We start from the raw sequence: 18,341 nt of genomic DNA, 5'->3' as shown, positions 1-18,341 counted from the left end.
TTTCGTAGTGCATTACCTATAGACAATAAATTGAAATTAAAAAACTCATACCTGCTCTATCTCAAAAAGATTTTTACAGTGTAGTGTACTACTATTTAGACAAATAATATCAAAATTATAGAAACTTCTACCAGCTTTAACTCAAAATATTGACAATTCTATGTTAAGGGGATCTAAAGTTCAGTTTGAAAGATTCAGATGTACTAATTTTTTACCTTTTTTAACTCGACCAAATCAATACTTAACATAAAGATTCAGCACCCAAATCGGTTATACCATGTAATTTCACCCCTTACTTAATATTCCATGCATTAAATATTAAGAAGTAAATTGGAAAAGTGAATAAAAAAAAATGCAAGTTATACACTGTTCACAATAGGGACTATATTCATAGACTACGAAAACCAAAGGATGATAACTGTGTCCTTAGACCAAGTGAATTCAATGTGTTACAAGAAGTATAAAACACCATCAAAAGTTATTTGAAGTTAGAAAGAGGGCGGCCATTTTAGGACCTTAATGAATCTACTTCTTTATTTGAGAAAAATATTAAAACATTAAAGTTTTTGTATTTTTTTCAGGAAATGTGAATAATTGTCACTGCTTGGCTTTAGCTGTTAACCAGTTGGCTGGTGCTCTGTTCTCTATTCATGGACCAGGTGATGTTCATGACCGGTTACAGGAATTCTTAGCTGTAAGTCTTTACTTATACAGAAAACTAGGTTTTGAATACCAATTTTAGTTTTTTTTCCAAATTTTACTGGAAGCTATTGATGTTATTTACCATGCATAGGTTAGATGAAAGTGGCAAGATGGCAACACAAAAGATGAAACATGCCAACAAGCACTGATGATGTCACAATGTTTTGTGCACATAAATGGGTTTGGAATTAGGGGCCAAAAACAATATTTTTTTACTTTCAGGATATCAACTTGTTTTGCTCTGAAATTGTACCACAATGTTTATTACCATAGGTAGAAGGTTTGGATTGATTTTGGGGGTAATTGTCCCAAAGGTTTAGAAATTAGGGACCAATTGGGGGTCAAAATAAGCATTTTTTTAGTTTTCAGTCAAGAACTTGTGTTTAAGTGTCTACATCTCTCTGAAATTATACCACAAGTTTCCATACTACAAAGGGATAGTTATTGGGGTTATGGCTCAAATCATTTAGCAATAAGGGGCAAAAAAGGGGGAACACACGGTTTTTCTGTTCAAGGCACAATTTAGACAATTTAAAAACAGTGTAAGGGAGGTAAGCAAATTCGATTTAAAAATACTGTTAATTATATTTGTGATTACCTCCCTTACACTGCTTGAAAATTATGTATTAAGAAATGATGAGTAGCTGTAAATTTACATTTAGACATTTTAGAAGTTACTATTAATTAATATTAATCATACAATGACTGTATGTCATTTTATATTTTAATATTTTATGATGTATTTTAATGCTTAGTTATTGTTGCAAACTCTTTTTGAGGGGATTGATATTCAACAGCATAGTGTATTGCTCAATATCAAAACAATTTTTTAGGTTCATTAAATCACATTCATTCTGTGTTAGAAACCTATGCTGTGTCAACTTTTTAATCTTAATCCAATTCAGTGCTGTATCAAGCTTGAATGTTGAGTACATTCTTGCCCCAAATTTTCAGGGTTCAACCTCTGCGGTTGTATAAAGGTGAGCCCTGTGCAGCACTGATTAATTTTTCATACTTATACATGGGTTACCACTATTTTTTTTATTTATTTAATCATGCATTCTTTTTCATCTTTTCAGCTGGCATCTTCTAGTTTATTAAGACTGGGTCAAGAAAATGATAAAGAGGCTGTAAAAAATAGAGAATCTGTCTATATATTACTTGATAAGGTATGGGTGAGAAAATGAAAGTACATTTAGAATAAAAATATGAAAATGTGATATGTTTGTCAATGTGACAATTTTCTACCAGAGACCAAATTACATAGACGTTAGCAACTATAAGTCACTGTATGGTTTTCAATAATGAGTAAAACTCATACTGCATAGCAAGCTATACAATACAAATACAAAACAACTCATACAAGAAAACAAGAAAACTTATTGGCTAATTTGTATATGAAATAATAAACAAAAATAAAATTGATATACAGCAACAAACACTGAACTAATTTATTTGGCCTTTTTAACTTTTTTGGGTACCGAACGTCACTGATGAGTCTTTTGTAGACGAAAAGCGCGTCTGGTGTATATACTAAATTTAATCCTGGTATCTATAATGAGTTTATTTATTGAAGAAAATTGTGTGCCTTTTAGTTGCTCTCATTTTTTAAGTCAATTTCTGACAGAGAGGTGGGATTGTCATAAAAAACATTATCTGAAACAAAACTTTCTTTTGCAGATCGTCACAGAATCTCCATTTTTAACCATGGATCTGTTAGAGTCATGTTTTCCTTATGCACTTTTAAGGAATGCTTACCACTCTGTGTATAAAGCTTCAGCCGCTGACGTATAAAAAGACAGAAAAAAAATACATTGTTAAGTGTGTTGTGTAGCCAAAGAAATCTTCACAACTTACAGAACATACTACAGAACTTTGAGCAAGATCTGCAAAACATTTTGAATTTTGAAATAAATTCTTTAACAGTTGAAATCTAAAAAGAAAAATGAAAGCAAATATCTTCAGGATTTTTATTGCAGTCAGTTTTGTCTGCAATTAATTTCTATACATTTTATCAATATTAATAGCAATCATTATTATTTTTTTTTTTATAATTGTTGTTGAAATTTTAGATAATAGAGGGGGAGGACAGGGGTTAGGGAGACAGGGAGAAAGGGGCAAGGAGAAAGGAGAAAGGAGAAAGGATAGGAAGGCTGGGAGAAAGGAGAAAAAGTTTGAGAAAAAAATAAAATATGAAAAAATAAAATCTCTTTTTTCCAGTAAATTAAAAAAAAAATAAGGAGAAGAGGGGTAGGAGAAAGAGGAAGAGGGGTAGTAGAAAGGAGAAGAGGGGTGGGAGAAAGGAGAAGGGTACCCCCTGTCCTCCCCCTCATAATAAGTTATGAATAAGAAACAGAAATTGTACATCTTTTATACTTAGTCCAATGTATTTATCCCTGCTTAATAATACAGTTTTGAAACTGCCAAATACTATGTAGGAAACGAGTATTATTAATATAAATTTGTAAATAGGTAAATTATGTATCATAGTAAATAGTCTGTTTTGTGTTCTTGCCATCACTTAGCAGACAACAATACTCATTGTCTAATAACAACAGCTTGTATAAATGAATTCAAAAATATTTATAAGAAATTTTTCTTTTAATTTCATTTCCATTGAAGTTGACAAATTTGAGCAAATTTTGATATCTCATTTTCATTTCACAAATTTTTACTCTTTCCCAAAAATGATAAAGGATTGACAAAGACATTTTAATTTTATAATGTACTTGCTAGGGACAGCTAAGTATCACCATGCTTGTGTTGTTATGATAAAATATGTCCTCTTAAACCTTTACAGAAAGAACTGATTTGATTAAATAGCTTTTGATAGTATCTTCTCTAAGGGTTTTGTGTCAGAATTCACAGGTTTATGTTACAACCATGTCTAAATTAAATTGTAAGATTTTCATGTGCTGTTAGTATATAGACTTAAACCCTAGAAAATAGAATATACGAAAACTTTGTAAATAATCAATAATCAATTAATGTAAAAGGGGATTTTTTTCTGGAGGAATTTATGTTTGCTGATTTCATTTTGAAAAAAATTGTGAAATTATCCCACAGGGTAAATATTATCTTCAAAGAAATTAAAATAAGAACCAGGGTCATGAAACTAGTGTAAATAGAAACCTTACCATCATGTTTGTTCCCAGAAATCACGAAATTTAAACTCCTCTAAATTATCCATTTAATAGTTTGTATCAGATAATACATGTATGTAAACATATATTGGTGCATTATACCTGTCAAATTATGTGCAATGTGTTCATTTATATAGACATTTACTAATGAGAAAAGTTGCAAATTATGTGCATATTAGATACTATAAATGTATATTATTATTTTATACAAAGTGATGAAAATACAAGCATATATAGATGTATATTAGTTTTAGTTTTTGTTGCATCAGCTTGCAAAATTAATGTAGAGGTAAATGATCCTCTTAATATATGTAGGACTCAGAGGTGCAATGGGGACGCTGAAGTGCAATGATCTGAGCTGTAGTGCGATTGTCCGTTCACTGATGTGCAATGGTCCGTTCACTGATGTGGGATGGTCCGTTCACTGATGTGGGATGGTCCGTTCACAGATGTGGGATGGTCCGTTCACTGATGTGCAATGGTCCATTCACTGATGTGCAATGGTTCGTTCACTGATGTGCGATGGTCCGTTCACCGATGTGGGATGGTCCGTCCACTGATGTGGGATGGTCCGTTCACTGATGTGCAATGGTCCGTTCACTGATGTGGGATGGTCTGTTCACTGATGTGGGATGGTCCATTCACTGATGTGGGATGGTCCGTTCACTGATGTGCAATGGTCCGTTCACTGATGTAGGATGGTCCGTTCACTGATGTGGGATGATCCGTTCACTGATGTGCAATGGTCCGTTCACTGATGTGCAATGGTCCGTTCACTGATGTGCAATGGTCCGTTCACTGATGTGGGATGGTACGTTCACTGATGTGGGATGGTCCGTTCACTGATGTGCAATGGTCCGTTCACTGATGTGGGATGGTCCGTTCACTGATGTGCAATGGTCCGTTCACTGATGTGCAATGGTCTGTTCACTGATGTGCAATGGTCCGTTCACTGATGTTGGATGATTCGTTCACTGATGTGGGATGGTCCGTTCACTGATGTGGGATGGTCTGTTCACTGATGTGGGATTGTCTATCAAATGCATGATGGCAAGTTTACAATTATACAGATTATTTTGAAAAGTACATGTAACTTACATTAAAGTAAGTTACTGTATATAAATCTACATTTATTATTTCCTAGGTCTGTCCTTACAGTTGCATACTAAATGAGAGATCATCCACTTTGATTTTCTACATGACTTTTTTGTGGACATTATAATTTTAAATAAACATTTTATCTGTACTTTGTAGCTTTTATAAAATCATCGTTTACCATAATATTTTTAGATTTTAAAAAAATCGCTACAAAAGCCCAGAGAAGGTTAAATTTCCACCGATCCTCCCCATTTTCTGTTGATATTAAAGTTTGTAGGCACCCCAAACAAAACCTGGAAAAATGCTTCTTACACACACATTGTCTTCTACATTGACATATAGAAAACATTGAAAAAGTTTGTATAGACCACCGCACTGACCACCATCGCACCTAGTCGTTATTATCAACAAGATAGTGTCCAAGTGCCACCATCGCACTTGACAAAAAATGCACATCAGAGTCAAACCATCACACGTCAGCATGACCATCGTAGTTCGAAGTACTATCACGGTTCAGAGTCTTACACTTATACCTTACCAGTTTCATACCTATGACTTACTTCCTCTATTGGATATAGATTCACTACTAAAAAAGGTTTATAGATTTGTTTATCGGTAGTTCGTATATTTTCCCTTTGATTTTACTGCCTAATATTTTTGAGTATCAACATACTGGCTGTATCACTGAAAATATTAGGCAATACATTGTGTGACGTCATAATTACCAAAAACAGAATAATAGACTTTATCATGTGGAATATCTCAACTCGCCCTTATGGGCTCGTCTAGATATTTCACATGATATAGTCAGTATCAAAAACGAAACTACCTATTATTCTATAGGTAACAATATCAATAAAAGATAAAATATTTGAGCATGATGAAATAAAATTGTTTTATAAAATATATCAGGACAACAAAATGGCCTTCAATAATGTCAGTCCTGTTTTAAATATTTGATAGGTAATGTAGGAATTGTGTACTGACATAAGTATTCTGCCTCTGATGAATGTCTCAGTCAGGTTATGAAACATCACCAGGCGCTGTTGATTATGTGTATTCGCATATACTGTTTTTTTATGCCTCCACCTACAATAGTAGAGGGCATTATGTTTTCTTGTCTGTGCGTCCATTTGTTCGTTTGTTCCTTGAAACTTACTACACATGTTCCTTATGATATGATCTTTCTAATTTTAAAGCCAAATTAGACTTTTGACCCCAAGTTCACAGTTCACTGAACATAGAAAATGAAAGTGCAAGTTTCAGGTATAAGTTTTTGGTTGAGTTAGTTTTTGATGAAGTTGAAGTATAATTAACTTGAAACTTTGTACACATTTACCCTATGGTACGATCTTTCTACTTTTAATGAAAATTAGATTTTTTACCCAATTTCATGGTCCATTGAACATGGAAAATGATAGTGCGAGTGGGGCATCCGTGTACTTTGAGACACAATCTTGTTTTTTTTTTTTTATAAATTCCTGTTTAAAATATTATAAAGCATAGAGAATGTAGAGTAAATTGATAGATATATTTTGTAAAATGAGGATTTTGCAAGGTCGACATGATGTTAGAAAGGGTTCAACTGACCTTAACAAACAACATAGTCATATGAACAATATACAATGAACCAAGTGGTATATAGTCATTCATTTCTGTCCCCATTCAAATGCATTGATCAGAATCCTCACCTGCATCTGCCACTGAGTGTAATGTTCATTTTTATTGAACTAGTACAATTTATTGTTTAGAGGCAAGCTGAAGTCCGCCTCCAAGTGCAAGAGTTTCTCGTCGTGTTGAAACGCTATTGGTGGCCTTTGACTGTTTTCTGCTCTTTGTGTGGGTTGCTGTCTCTTTGACAAATTCCCCATTTACATTTTCAATATTTTGATTAATAAAAGATAGAGATTTGATTAATGAATTTTATTATAATTATGGATAGCGGTCATATTTGCCAATACAAATAGATCCATGTGAGCAACTCGGGCTCTCTAGAGCCTCTGGTTTGAGATTACTTCACAACTATCACGTTTTTGTCTCATGTTAACATGGAAAACCAATGAAAAACTTAATACATCCTGTATCTCTCATGTATTTGACAGATGATAAGTATAAATCCCTTCGGTACACATAAACGTTTCTGTCATCTTTTGACTCATTCTTCACTTGGTTGTTTCGTAGAAATAATCCAATACAAGTGTCAACTTTTCCTTCCATTAGTTTTTGGTTTCCTAATGCAGCAGTATAGTTGTTTTCAGCTATCGTTTCTTTTGTATTATCAGTTGGATTAAGTGTGGTCAGATACACTCCTGAAATGAATCATCATGATACCTATATGTCATACATGCATAACAATATTAAATTGCTAAAAAGTAGAGGGACACTAACAAATAACATCCTTTAAATATGCACAAGATTTCATTATTCAAATTTTTCCATTTCGCTTTTGTTTCAAAAGCTTTAACAAAGCAAGGCTTCAAACCTTTTTTGTCTTGATATAACAAAGACACCAACATTACGAAGGAAGCCTCATTTTAAGAGCTTGTCATTAAAATTTAGAGAAAAATGCACCAAGGCTCTACAGAAAAAAATAGTTTGCTATAAGATAGCTTGTACAAGGATCGTTTCTAAATCAACGTTTTATAAAAAAAAAAACATTGGCCCATATCAATGTCAAGATTTAGAAAATGTTTATCCTGGTGTCATCTGTACATGTATTACAAAAGTTTGAAGGGTTGAATCAAGTCAATTTCAATATTAGAACAGATAAAACATCCATTTACAGCATGCATTGTTACATTGATAAGTTAGTTAAAAGTTTACGTGGTACTAAGGGCTCCGTAAACAACATTGTCGTACAATTGAGATATGATTTCCCGTTTGAAATAAATTTTTAGTGATACCTCAACTTCCAAAGAGAATCTTTGTATCTCTCAATGCATTCAGTAAATGTTTTGGATAATTTTGTGGAAACGATATCCCTGACTGAACAAATTACCAGTAATCTCATTGGCAATCTTACCACATCTTAATTTTTTTTTTATATGTGTTTACAGCGTCACTATAGACAAAAACATAGGTAGATTGACACTGAAGAATTGGGTAAAAAGAGCACTGACGTTAAAAACAATCCACCAAAATAAACAAAAGGGAACTGAATATCGTCCCTTTTGTGGTAAATTGCTGTAACCTTCTAATATCAGTTTACAAAATAAACTGTAGATAATCATGGCTAATCAATAAGAGATATTTTCACTCCATGGCATCATCTAGGGATATGTACTGGCCAATGATTCATTAGTTGGTTTTGTAAAATATCTAAGCCTAAAGTTTGCATATTCAGGAAAAAGATCTCTACAATACAACGCCTTGAAGTCATCGACATTATTAAAGAATAGTAATCAATGGCACTGTTTAAGGTTTGTTACGGCTCACTTTAAAAGTAACGAGATGTGGTATAATTGTCATTTGACTATTCTACCAGAGACCAATTAATATAAAAGTAAAACAACTATACGTACGACCTTAAATAATGGGCTAAATCTATACCGTATATTCAGCTATACAAGTCACACACAATAACAAACTAATAACTAATTCCAATAAAAATATGATATTAAGCAACAGACGACAACCACTGAATTACAGGCTCCTTTCTTAGGATAGGCACATACAGAATGTGGCGGGGTAAACATTTTAGCGTATGCAAATATGGACAAACTGAAAAGATCAGTTGAAAACGCACTTTTTCGACACAGATCACATCAATTACTATTAGGTATAAAACTAATTATTCAAAAGTATGATAGGGTGTTATCCAGGGCCTATCGTACATTGTCTTATGGGTAGTCAATGTGGTCAAAACCAACATTGTCTTCGTCGATGCAAAGCACAAAAACAAGAAACACAAACGGAAATCGGACGTGGCAAGGTATATAAACACCCCTGCGACAAAACAAACCCCCAAAAAATAAATACAGATTGGCGAGTACTCACAGTTACTGACAACTAGTTCAAAGCCAATAATAACGAATAAAATTAATGTATTTTACACTTAAGTATCCACCAGTACAAATTCAACATCAATAGGATTTAGCGTAAAGACATTTTAAAGAAAACAACCTTATTACAAATATTCAGGGACAATCGCTATAAATACTTTAGATAGGTATTTCTTGATGGAAACAAAAATTGCTGAATTGTGTATTTTTTGTCCCACAAAAACAAAGTTTTGACGCAAAATTAAGTTGGCACATGTTTAGACGTGCATGCATATTTGCTTCCGCAAATTTACAGATCTAACATCGAAAGTTTGTTATTTAGACAAATTATATATATATGAGTTAGAACTAGATTTTTATGCTGGCACAATGTCTGAATACCAGCAAACGATAAATCTTACGGGGCGATGGATCATATAATTATGAGACAATAAACTTAATGAGTTATGTATAACATGAAAATAAGCAAAACTAAAAGGGTACAACATCATAAAAAAGTAGAATCAGGAACAAATACTACAAAATCCAGAAAGTATTGCGTTCATTCATTTTAATTGTAATTTTGTAAATTTAAACTAAAATGCAATTTTAAATTTTGCGATATTCCGAAAAATTCTGTTTGATCCATAAACAGAATTAAAATGCGAGTTTTAAATATTGCGATTTTAACCCTGTCGCATATTTCACAATAATAAAAACATTGCAATAACTTCTGAATTTCCAGCATGAGATATTATGGACAACTTATATCCTTTGTCAGCCAGATAGTCAAACTGAAATAAGAATCTTGACCATTATACAAAAAAAATCACGAATCAATACGGTTGTATATCTATATCTATAATACTAAAATTACGAGGTCCAATTTGTCAGCCGTCATCACGTAAAAACGATGAATCAAAGAATTCAACCTTATATATAACTAATATAGTACAATAGTGTTGATTAAAAATTACACCACTCCAGGCCCATTTGTTTTCCACGTAATTAATACTGCCAATAAATAAGAAGTTCCGAGTCGAGTCCGACACCGATACCAATAGTATATTCAACTGTTACCTATTCCTACATGATCTGTATGTTCCGCATTTGACAGGCGCACCACCAAACGGTGTATTTAGAATTTTGCTGTATACTGTTAAAAAGTACTCCACGGCCCTTTTGTTTTGCAAATTAATAATATTACCAATAATTGATAGGTTCCAGGTCGACGGGTTCAACATGTTCAAACAGAAAGATTTTGAAAACAGAGAAAACTGTGCATCTTATAATCGGCATGACTTGATCAGATGACAATAACAATACTAAAATAAGGCATACGCATAGTTATATACTTTGATTCAGTCACGGACCCGCAATATCACGGGTGTGTTCTAGTATTTTATTAAAATATTGATTTTTGGGAGGAGAAATAAATTCCTTAACACTTCAAGAAGCTTCTACTGAAGCATGAGTTAATGGAAACAAGTGATGGAAGGTTTCATTTTTTATTCATTAAAGCCGATAAACTGGTTTTAGCATTCGTATAAAAAACATTCCTGAACAAAGGAGTAGGTCCGGTAAGACCCCCTTTTAGCCCCAAAATATAACAGTTTTACAAAATTGTTAAAATGTAAACTTTTAGTTATTTATTGGACAGTTGAATGCTTCTGCTACATAAATATGGGCTGTTTTTGACAATACAATGCACAAATATCTGGTTGTAGCACCATCAAGTCATGCTAAATTACTGAATTCTTCAAAATTCGATCATTTTAGTCAAATTTTAGACGGTTTCCGTGTAAAACGAAAGTGGCCGCATTCGTGTTCATTCTTAATATTAAAATGTAAGTTGTATTTTATGATAATACATAACATATATAAAGGTTGTGGATGAACACGGATGCGGCCACTTTCATTTTTGACGAAAACCATCTGAAAAGTGACGTTTTTTGGCATATTTGAGAGATTTTTCATATTTGAGCTAGAATCGGATCGTTTTTAATGTCTAAATTAGTTAAAATCTTTCACAAAAACTAATTGAATCAAGTGAAATAGACACTTAAGTGTTTAAAAAGTGGTCAAAATCTTTTGTCAGATTAAACTGAAATTTGAGGCCAAAATGAGTCCTTATCGGACCTACTCCTTTGTCGGCCCTTGACCAACCCTCGTTGTGGTCTATACAAGTGATGGTATGGGTTTTGATATCACCTTGGGCGTGCTACCTTTCATCAGTTGTTTCGATGAATTGACATAACTCAAACACAAATGAACTGTACACTCATGTTTCCAAACTGTTATGTTTTAAATCATTTTACCTACCTCTGCCATAAATGGCATCGTTTATAGTGTCGGTAGATGCTCGAATATAACAACTGTCAAATATTTTTTTCATGGAATCGTTATCCGTGTAATGATAATACCATGATTTAGCTGAAAAAAAAAAAATGACAGATAAAAAAAGATTTATAATATTAACTAATTGTGCAGCCCTTCTGGTCGACTTTTTGTTGTACTCGTATGCAGCAGAATTCATTCAAAACCTTCAAAAATACAAAAAGCACCTTACAAATAAACTCATCATTGTTCTTCAATTTTACTTTCAGATATATTGATGATGTCCTATTACTGAATAACCCAAAGTTCAGCCAGTACTTGCATCTTATATATCCAAGTGCACTTGAAATTAAGGATACTCCAGATACTAGAAGGACTGGTTCATACCTTGATCTTTACTCAATATTGACACAGATGGACGTCTTCACACTTAAATCCTTGACTAACGGGATGAATTAACTTCCCAATTTTCAATTGTTCATTTCTGTGCAGTGACATACCCGCTTCTCCGTCGTATGGTGTTTACATATTTCTATGATACGCTATGCTCGTGCATGTTCTCAGTATATAACTTCAGATCCAGGAGTGTGCTCTTTACTCAGACATGGCTCCAACAGAGTCATTAGAAAAAAAATATATAAATGACGGTCCGTAAATTTTATGGACACCGCCACGAATTGGTTGATTTATTCGACGTATATATGTCAAAACTTACAAATAACATTTTTACCACGTCTTAGACTGATAAAACATCTATGTCGTCTGTTTGCTAAGTACCAAACGCGACATATTCCCGAATATGACTGTTATAGCGAGAGTGTCTCGGTGTTCATCCAACACGTGTATTCATTTTTATATGGTATCGGTTGATTTAAGTGATAGTCGTATCCTTTGTTGTCAATATAGTTATAAAATTGCCATTCAATACCATCATTGACATATTTCAATATATAACTACTATACTGAATGTGAATTTGCATTTATTTACTGTGCGGTGTGTATCGGTGTTTTGTCCATCCAGCATTCTTTGATTTCTTTTTGATAAGTCTGTAATGGTTTTGGTTGGATAATCTGTTATGTATTTTTGTTTGTAGGCCAAATACCATAAAAGTACCTTTCCATACCATCATTGTCATAAAAAATTAGGACGCAAATTGTAAAGTAATTGTAATTGTTCGAGCTATGTGAGTATGTTAGTTACGTAAGCACGTCATTGATTCTGATATCCTGTGGTCATTCTTAGAATATGTTCGTTGTTGTTCTGCGTTTTGAATGTTGTGTCGACTATAATGATATTTGTTTTTGTGGTTCTATGTTATGCATGGTTTTGCATATGTTTTTGCTGTAATTCTGTCACGTAGTGTCTCAGCGATATTTTTTTATCATGGCAATTAAGCGGCAGGTTTGACATGCCATTAAACCAGTTTCAACCAACCATATTTTCATAAAATGTCCTGTACAAACTAAGGAATATGTAAGTTTTTTTCAAATAGTTCGTTTCTTGTTTGTATTTGTTTATGTTGCACTTCGGTGTTAATACGTTTCTTTGTTTTCCTCCTATAGTTGATGTGTTTTATCGGTTTTGGTTTGTATCCCGATTTTGTTATTTTCCCGATCGATTTATGACTTTTGAACACCTGTATACTACTGTTACCTTTAATCATTGAAATATCAAAGTTATCGTTCAAACCCATCTTTTTCCAAAAACTTTTTTTATAAAGATCAGTCGAACAGAGGTGTGTAATGATCTTCTCTCATAAACTCTGTTCTCGAAGTTTCCTCTCTTTATTTGTACAAAGCCCATGTAAATGCATAGCTATGGTTTAAAAAAAACACACCAAAAAGCAGGTTTGCATTGAATTTTATACTAAAAATAAGCAGCAATATCTAATAAACAGCTCTATACTGACACTCTCAGCAATATTTTACATGCTATTTCAATAAGTAACAATCAACACGTTACCTATATCACGTTATTATTACAAAAAACTCTACTCTTACCCTTGAATATCAGTGAATTTAAAAACTTTAATTGGATTAGCAGAGGATACAAACAATGAACACGCTACAACAAGACCACACATTGGGCTTTGTCAATTATGATATTAGGCTTTAAAAAGATTAGATTTAAAAGGACTAGTTTCACCTTAGATGCGATATTCTAGAGTTTGCATATCCTATCAGGATTGCCTTTATGTGTGGATGCTTAGTGTTTACAGGGAAGCTTTTTACCCAAGAGTTCCTAGTAGCGAAGTTGAAATCATTCCTTCAAAACTTTAACGGACACCATCATGAGTTGGTGGCCGTTATGGAATTGTTTCACATGTGACGACGGATATATTTCAATGGTTGCCAAATTCGCAACCGCAATCCCGTCCTCTTTTGCTCGAATGTGCCCTACCGAATTTTACTTATGAATCACCAGGTTTATACAAATGTACTTATGTAACGTGTTTGGCTTATGAACCATATGTTCGTATCCGTTTTCACAGAATCTGAGATACTCCAATATCAATTTTTTAATTAACTAAAAAAACTACAACTTGGAGGCTTTTCTTAAACACTACAAGACCAACTTTTAAACTTTGAAACTTAATAAAGAAATAACACTATTTACACAGATAACTTTGTGTCATTTTGGTCTTTTGTGGATAGTTGTCTCATTGGCAATCATTATCACCTCTCCTTTTTTATATTTGTATCAAAAAGTAGTCTATAAGCTATACCCTCAATTAATCCTTAATCCTTTTATGGACTCCGAAGTCCCAACTGATTTGACAAACAATTATATTATAACCTTTTAACCACTATTAAATAAGAACAAGCTTCAAAAATCTTAGGTTCCTGAAACACCTAGTTCTGAGACATCCAGTCTCTGAGACGCCTAGTCCTGAAACGACTAGTCTCTGAAGCACCTAGTTGCTGAGACAACTAGTTTTGAAACACCGTAGTCTCCGGAGCACTGAAGTCACCAGACTATTACAAACTACCTATTCGAGGGACTGCGACCATTCCATAGGAAAATTACAGTGTCGGAACAACCCTGTAGCTTCTAATAATTGTAAAACTTAATCTCCTAATCACTGAAGTCACCAGACTATTACATACTACTGTTCGAGGGACTGCAACCATTTCCCGAGTGAAATTACAGTGGCGAAACAACCCGGTAGCTTGCAACAATCGTAAAGACTTCTATACCGCTTGCTTCAAAACCACAAGCTTTAAATTCGAACTAGTTTTAAAATCTTCCCTTTCTAACTTCTTTATTTGCTTGTATTTTCTTTCCGATGCTTAACCAGGCAAATAACAAACTTGTAGCAACAAATGGAAGTGTTTAACGACCTTGACTGGCTATTCATCCCTCGCACGGTCGGCTCGGTGCCCAAAGGCGTTTGGTGAACGTTTCAATAATTTTGTGCCATGGGTCAGGAATTAGTGGTGGTCGCTATATATATTTTGGAGGTCGCCATCTTGGTTTTCTGAACTCATTTGATTCGCGTATGGTATGTTGACTATTTTGATGTTATATTCTTCACAACGGCTGATTTCAGGGCCAGTTTGGTCAGCTTGGCAGTCCGCTTACCTCGATGATGGAGTACTGTTAGATGAGTCGTAGACGTAGTATTAAAGATGACAGGAAGCATTATCAGAACCAAAGCCGCGAGGCAGTGAAATGAAGGTCAATCATCTAACACCTAGGATACAGCCCTCGGACGTTAATCGGCATAACAATCCCCCATGATACAATAGGTTTTGGAGTGCATGTTGACGCGGGAATACGCCAACTACTACGTTAACTGTACGGCGTTGGATTGGTTACTGTCATCTAAAGTAGTAAGTCGATGATCATTTAACTGCAAACCCTCATCAAAGATAGCGGGTAAAGGAGAGCTGGTCCAGCACGTCCGGTAAGCTGTAATGACTCAGACGTGACTGGATTGGATTGGAATGCGAACTTGCACAATGAATTGGTGTCTTTATATACCAAGAGCGCGGACCTCGAATAGAGCACCATAATCATTTGTAGCAGCCAAAATTCTGTGTCAAATCGTCCTTATACATGTATGCATATGGACAGGTGTCTCATTGGAAATCATACCATATCGTCTTATTTTTATATTATTTATTGTGTTTCAAAATCAAACTGATTCGTTTCGGTTAACGATGTCTTCAAATGCAAAACGTATACAAAAAACAAGACTATTTACAATATTGTCTTCTGTCTATAGCAACGAAAAGCATGGGCATTTTTTTTATTTACATCTAGGAATTGACAATGAGGGTCGGTTAAAAACAAAATTTTATGTCAAAAGAGATTTATTTTATCTTCCAAATAGTGACATTAGTATTTCAATGTATCAATAATCAAGCAGCGCCTTCATATGAACAATCTATATTCCTGTCGATGTGACAGGCATGGTCAAGGGCTTGTATTTCCTATCACGATTTCAGTGATAGGGCTTACAAAGAAGCAATTACATCAAGAGTTACAAGAGGTAAGGTTGAAATAATCCCTTTAAAGATGACATCAGTTGGTTTCCCGTTATTGAATATTTTTTTCGCAGATGACGACGGATATCTTCAAATTGTTGTTACCACAAATCCGTCATCTTTTCCCCAATTGAGACCTACCGAATTAGACATATCACCGGGTTTGTTTTTACATGAGCAAAAAGACGCACGTTGCATGTAGGGCTTGATCTGCTTACCTTTCTGGACCACCTGCGACCTCACCGAGTTTTGAAATGAAGGTCAATCATCTAACACCTAGGATACAGCCCTCGGACGTTAATCGGCATAACAATCCCCCATGATACAATAGGTTTTGGAGTGCATGTTGACGCGGGAATACGCCAACTACTACGTTAACTGTACGGCGTTGGATTGGTTACTGTCATCTAAAGTAGTAAGTCGATGATCATTTAACTGCAAACCCTCATCAAAGATAGCGGGTAAAGGAGAGCTGGTCCAGCACGTCCGGTAAGCTGTAATGACTCAGACGTGACTGGATTGGATTGGAATGCGAACTTGCACAATGAATTGGTGTCTTTATATACCAAGAGCGCGGACCTCGAATAGAGCACCATAATCATTTGTAGCAGCCAAAATTCTGTGTCAAATCGTCCTTATACATGTATGCATATGGACAGGTGTCTCATTGGAAATCATACCATATCGTCTTATTTTTATATTATTTATTGTGTTTCAAAATCAAACTGATTCGTTTCGGTTAACGATGTCTTCAAATGCAAAACGTATACAAAAAACAAGACTATTTACAATATTGTCTTCTGTCTATAGCAACGAAAAGCATGGGCATTTTTTTTATTTACATCTAGGAATTGACAATGAGGGTCGGTTAAAAACAAAATTTTATGTCAAAAGAGATTTATTTTATCTTCCAAATAGTGACATTAGTATTTCAATGTATCAATAATCAAGCAGCGCCTTCATATGAACAATCTATATTCCTGTCGATGTGACAGGCATGGTCAAGGGCTTGTATTTCCTATCACGATTTCAGTGATAGGGCTTACAAAGAAGCAATTACATCAAGAGTTACAAGAGGTAAGGTTGAAATAATCCCTTTAAAGATGACATCAGTTGGTTTCCCGTTATTGAATATTTTTTTCGCAGATGACGACGGATATCTTCAAATTGTTGTTACCACAAATCCGTCATCTTTTCCCCAATTGAGACCTACCGAATTAGACATATCACCGGGTTTGTTTTTACATGAGCAAAAAGACGCACGTTGCATGTAGGGCTTGATCTGCTTACCTTTCTGGACCACCTGCGACCTCACCGAGTTTTTATTGGGATCGTGTTGCTTAGTCTAGTTCTTATATTGTTTTAGTACTGTTGTTTGTCCTTTTTTTTATTATTTGCGGTGGCATTACCATTTATGTTTCTTTTGATATATTTAGCCTCTCACGTTTTTAACTGTTGCAAAGGTGTTTATTTTAAAAAACTCATTATTATTAAAACTTTAAAAACCTTCTGATCGAACTACTTTAATTATAAATTAAATGTCTTACCTTTGAATATTATTGTTATGATGGTTATAACTAAAAACACCAATACCATTACAAAAATTACTGTGAACTCTGGAATGTAAAACAATACACATTTTATTGGTTTTAGTATTTAAATGGTCGTAAATAGATTAGTAGACTCAAAATTTTAAAATGTATGGAATGTAAAACAAATACAAAACTATAAACTTGATGTAATTTGACCCCAACCTAAATTAAAAGATATGCCAATCAGTATCACCTGTAACAAAAGCTATGCATTGCAAAATTCCGTACTATGAAAACAATATCACAACAGACAGTGTCACTGGTAACGACATTTATCATATGTTTAGTAGTAAATACAGCAGTTTTGCATATTTGAAAAATAGCCTGCTGTTTAATCCATATCGCGCAACTTTGATGCGCACCCTTTATCGCATACCCTTTATCGCACCCCTACCCTTTATCACACCCCTACTTTTTTTTTTTTTTTTTTTTAACATAAAGTCAGTTTTGGGGTTGTTTTTTTTGCTCAAGAAATTTCCTCAATTTTTTGAATGACGTCATTGTTTGGTATGTGACGTCACGAACGTCAAGTTTTCATATTGTTTGGCACACTAAATGCAACTATAAAAAGTCCAAAACACACAAATAAATACAATAATCAACAAAATATTTTTTAAAACAACAGCACGCAAATGGTAAGGTGCTTTGGATAAGTAATTGAGCACTTTTAAGGCCTTTGAAACAAGACAAAAGTAAAACTGAAGGTAATGCAGTGCTATGGATGAGAAAACAGTTCATATAATATAATACTCTTCTGTTGAAATATATGATAATAAGATTTAATCATTCAGCATTAAATCAATTTAATAAATTGAGAGTATCGTCTGCTAAACTAGAGATAACTTTTCTTTAATTTTGACGGACTTATGCGCCTTTTGTTAACTTACATTTTTCATAAGCGGTTTTCCCGCTTTTATTTGGTATAAAATTGCATGCTTTTCGTGATTTGTTCATTGCGTGATTTGAACTCTGAAGGAACACAAAAAGGACAGGTAGAT

At 34.0% G+C, this 18,341-nt stretch overlaps 1 protein-coding gene across 1 annotated transcript in view; it reads left to right on the top strand.

The window, feature by feature from the left end:
- The window catches only part of LOC134683281 (nck-associated protein 1-like), a 50,973-nt gene extending 48,474 nt beyond the window's left edge, over positions 1-2,499 (top strand). Inside the window, exons 33-35 of the mRNA XM_063542474.1 lie at positions 582-694; positions 1,782-1,871; positions 2,383-2,499. Of these exons, the coding sequence (XP_063398544.1) occupies positions 582-694; positions 1,782-1,871; positions 2,383-2,496 (317 nt within the window). The 3' untranslated portion in view covers positions 2,497-2,499. The remainder of the gene's footprint in view (positions 1-581; positions 695-1,781; positions 1,872-2,382) is intronic.
- Positions 2,500-18,341: the final 15,842 nt, after the last annotated feature.

Source organism: Mytilus trossulus, chromosome 9, assembly GCF_036588685.1.
Source record: "Mytilus trossulus isolate FHL-02 chromosome 9, PNRI_Mtr1.1.1.hap1, whole genome shotgun sequence".
NCBI lineage: Eukaryota > Metazoa > Mollusca > Bivalvia > Mytilida > Mytilidae > Mytilus > Mytilus trossulus.
Note: the sequence above shows the minus strand (reverse complement) of the source record. Positions and strands in the feature narration are given on the sequence as shown.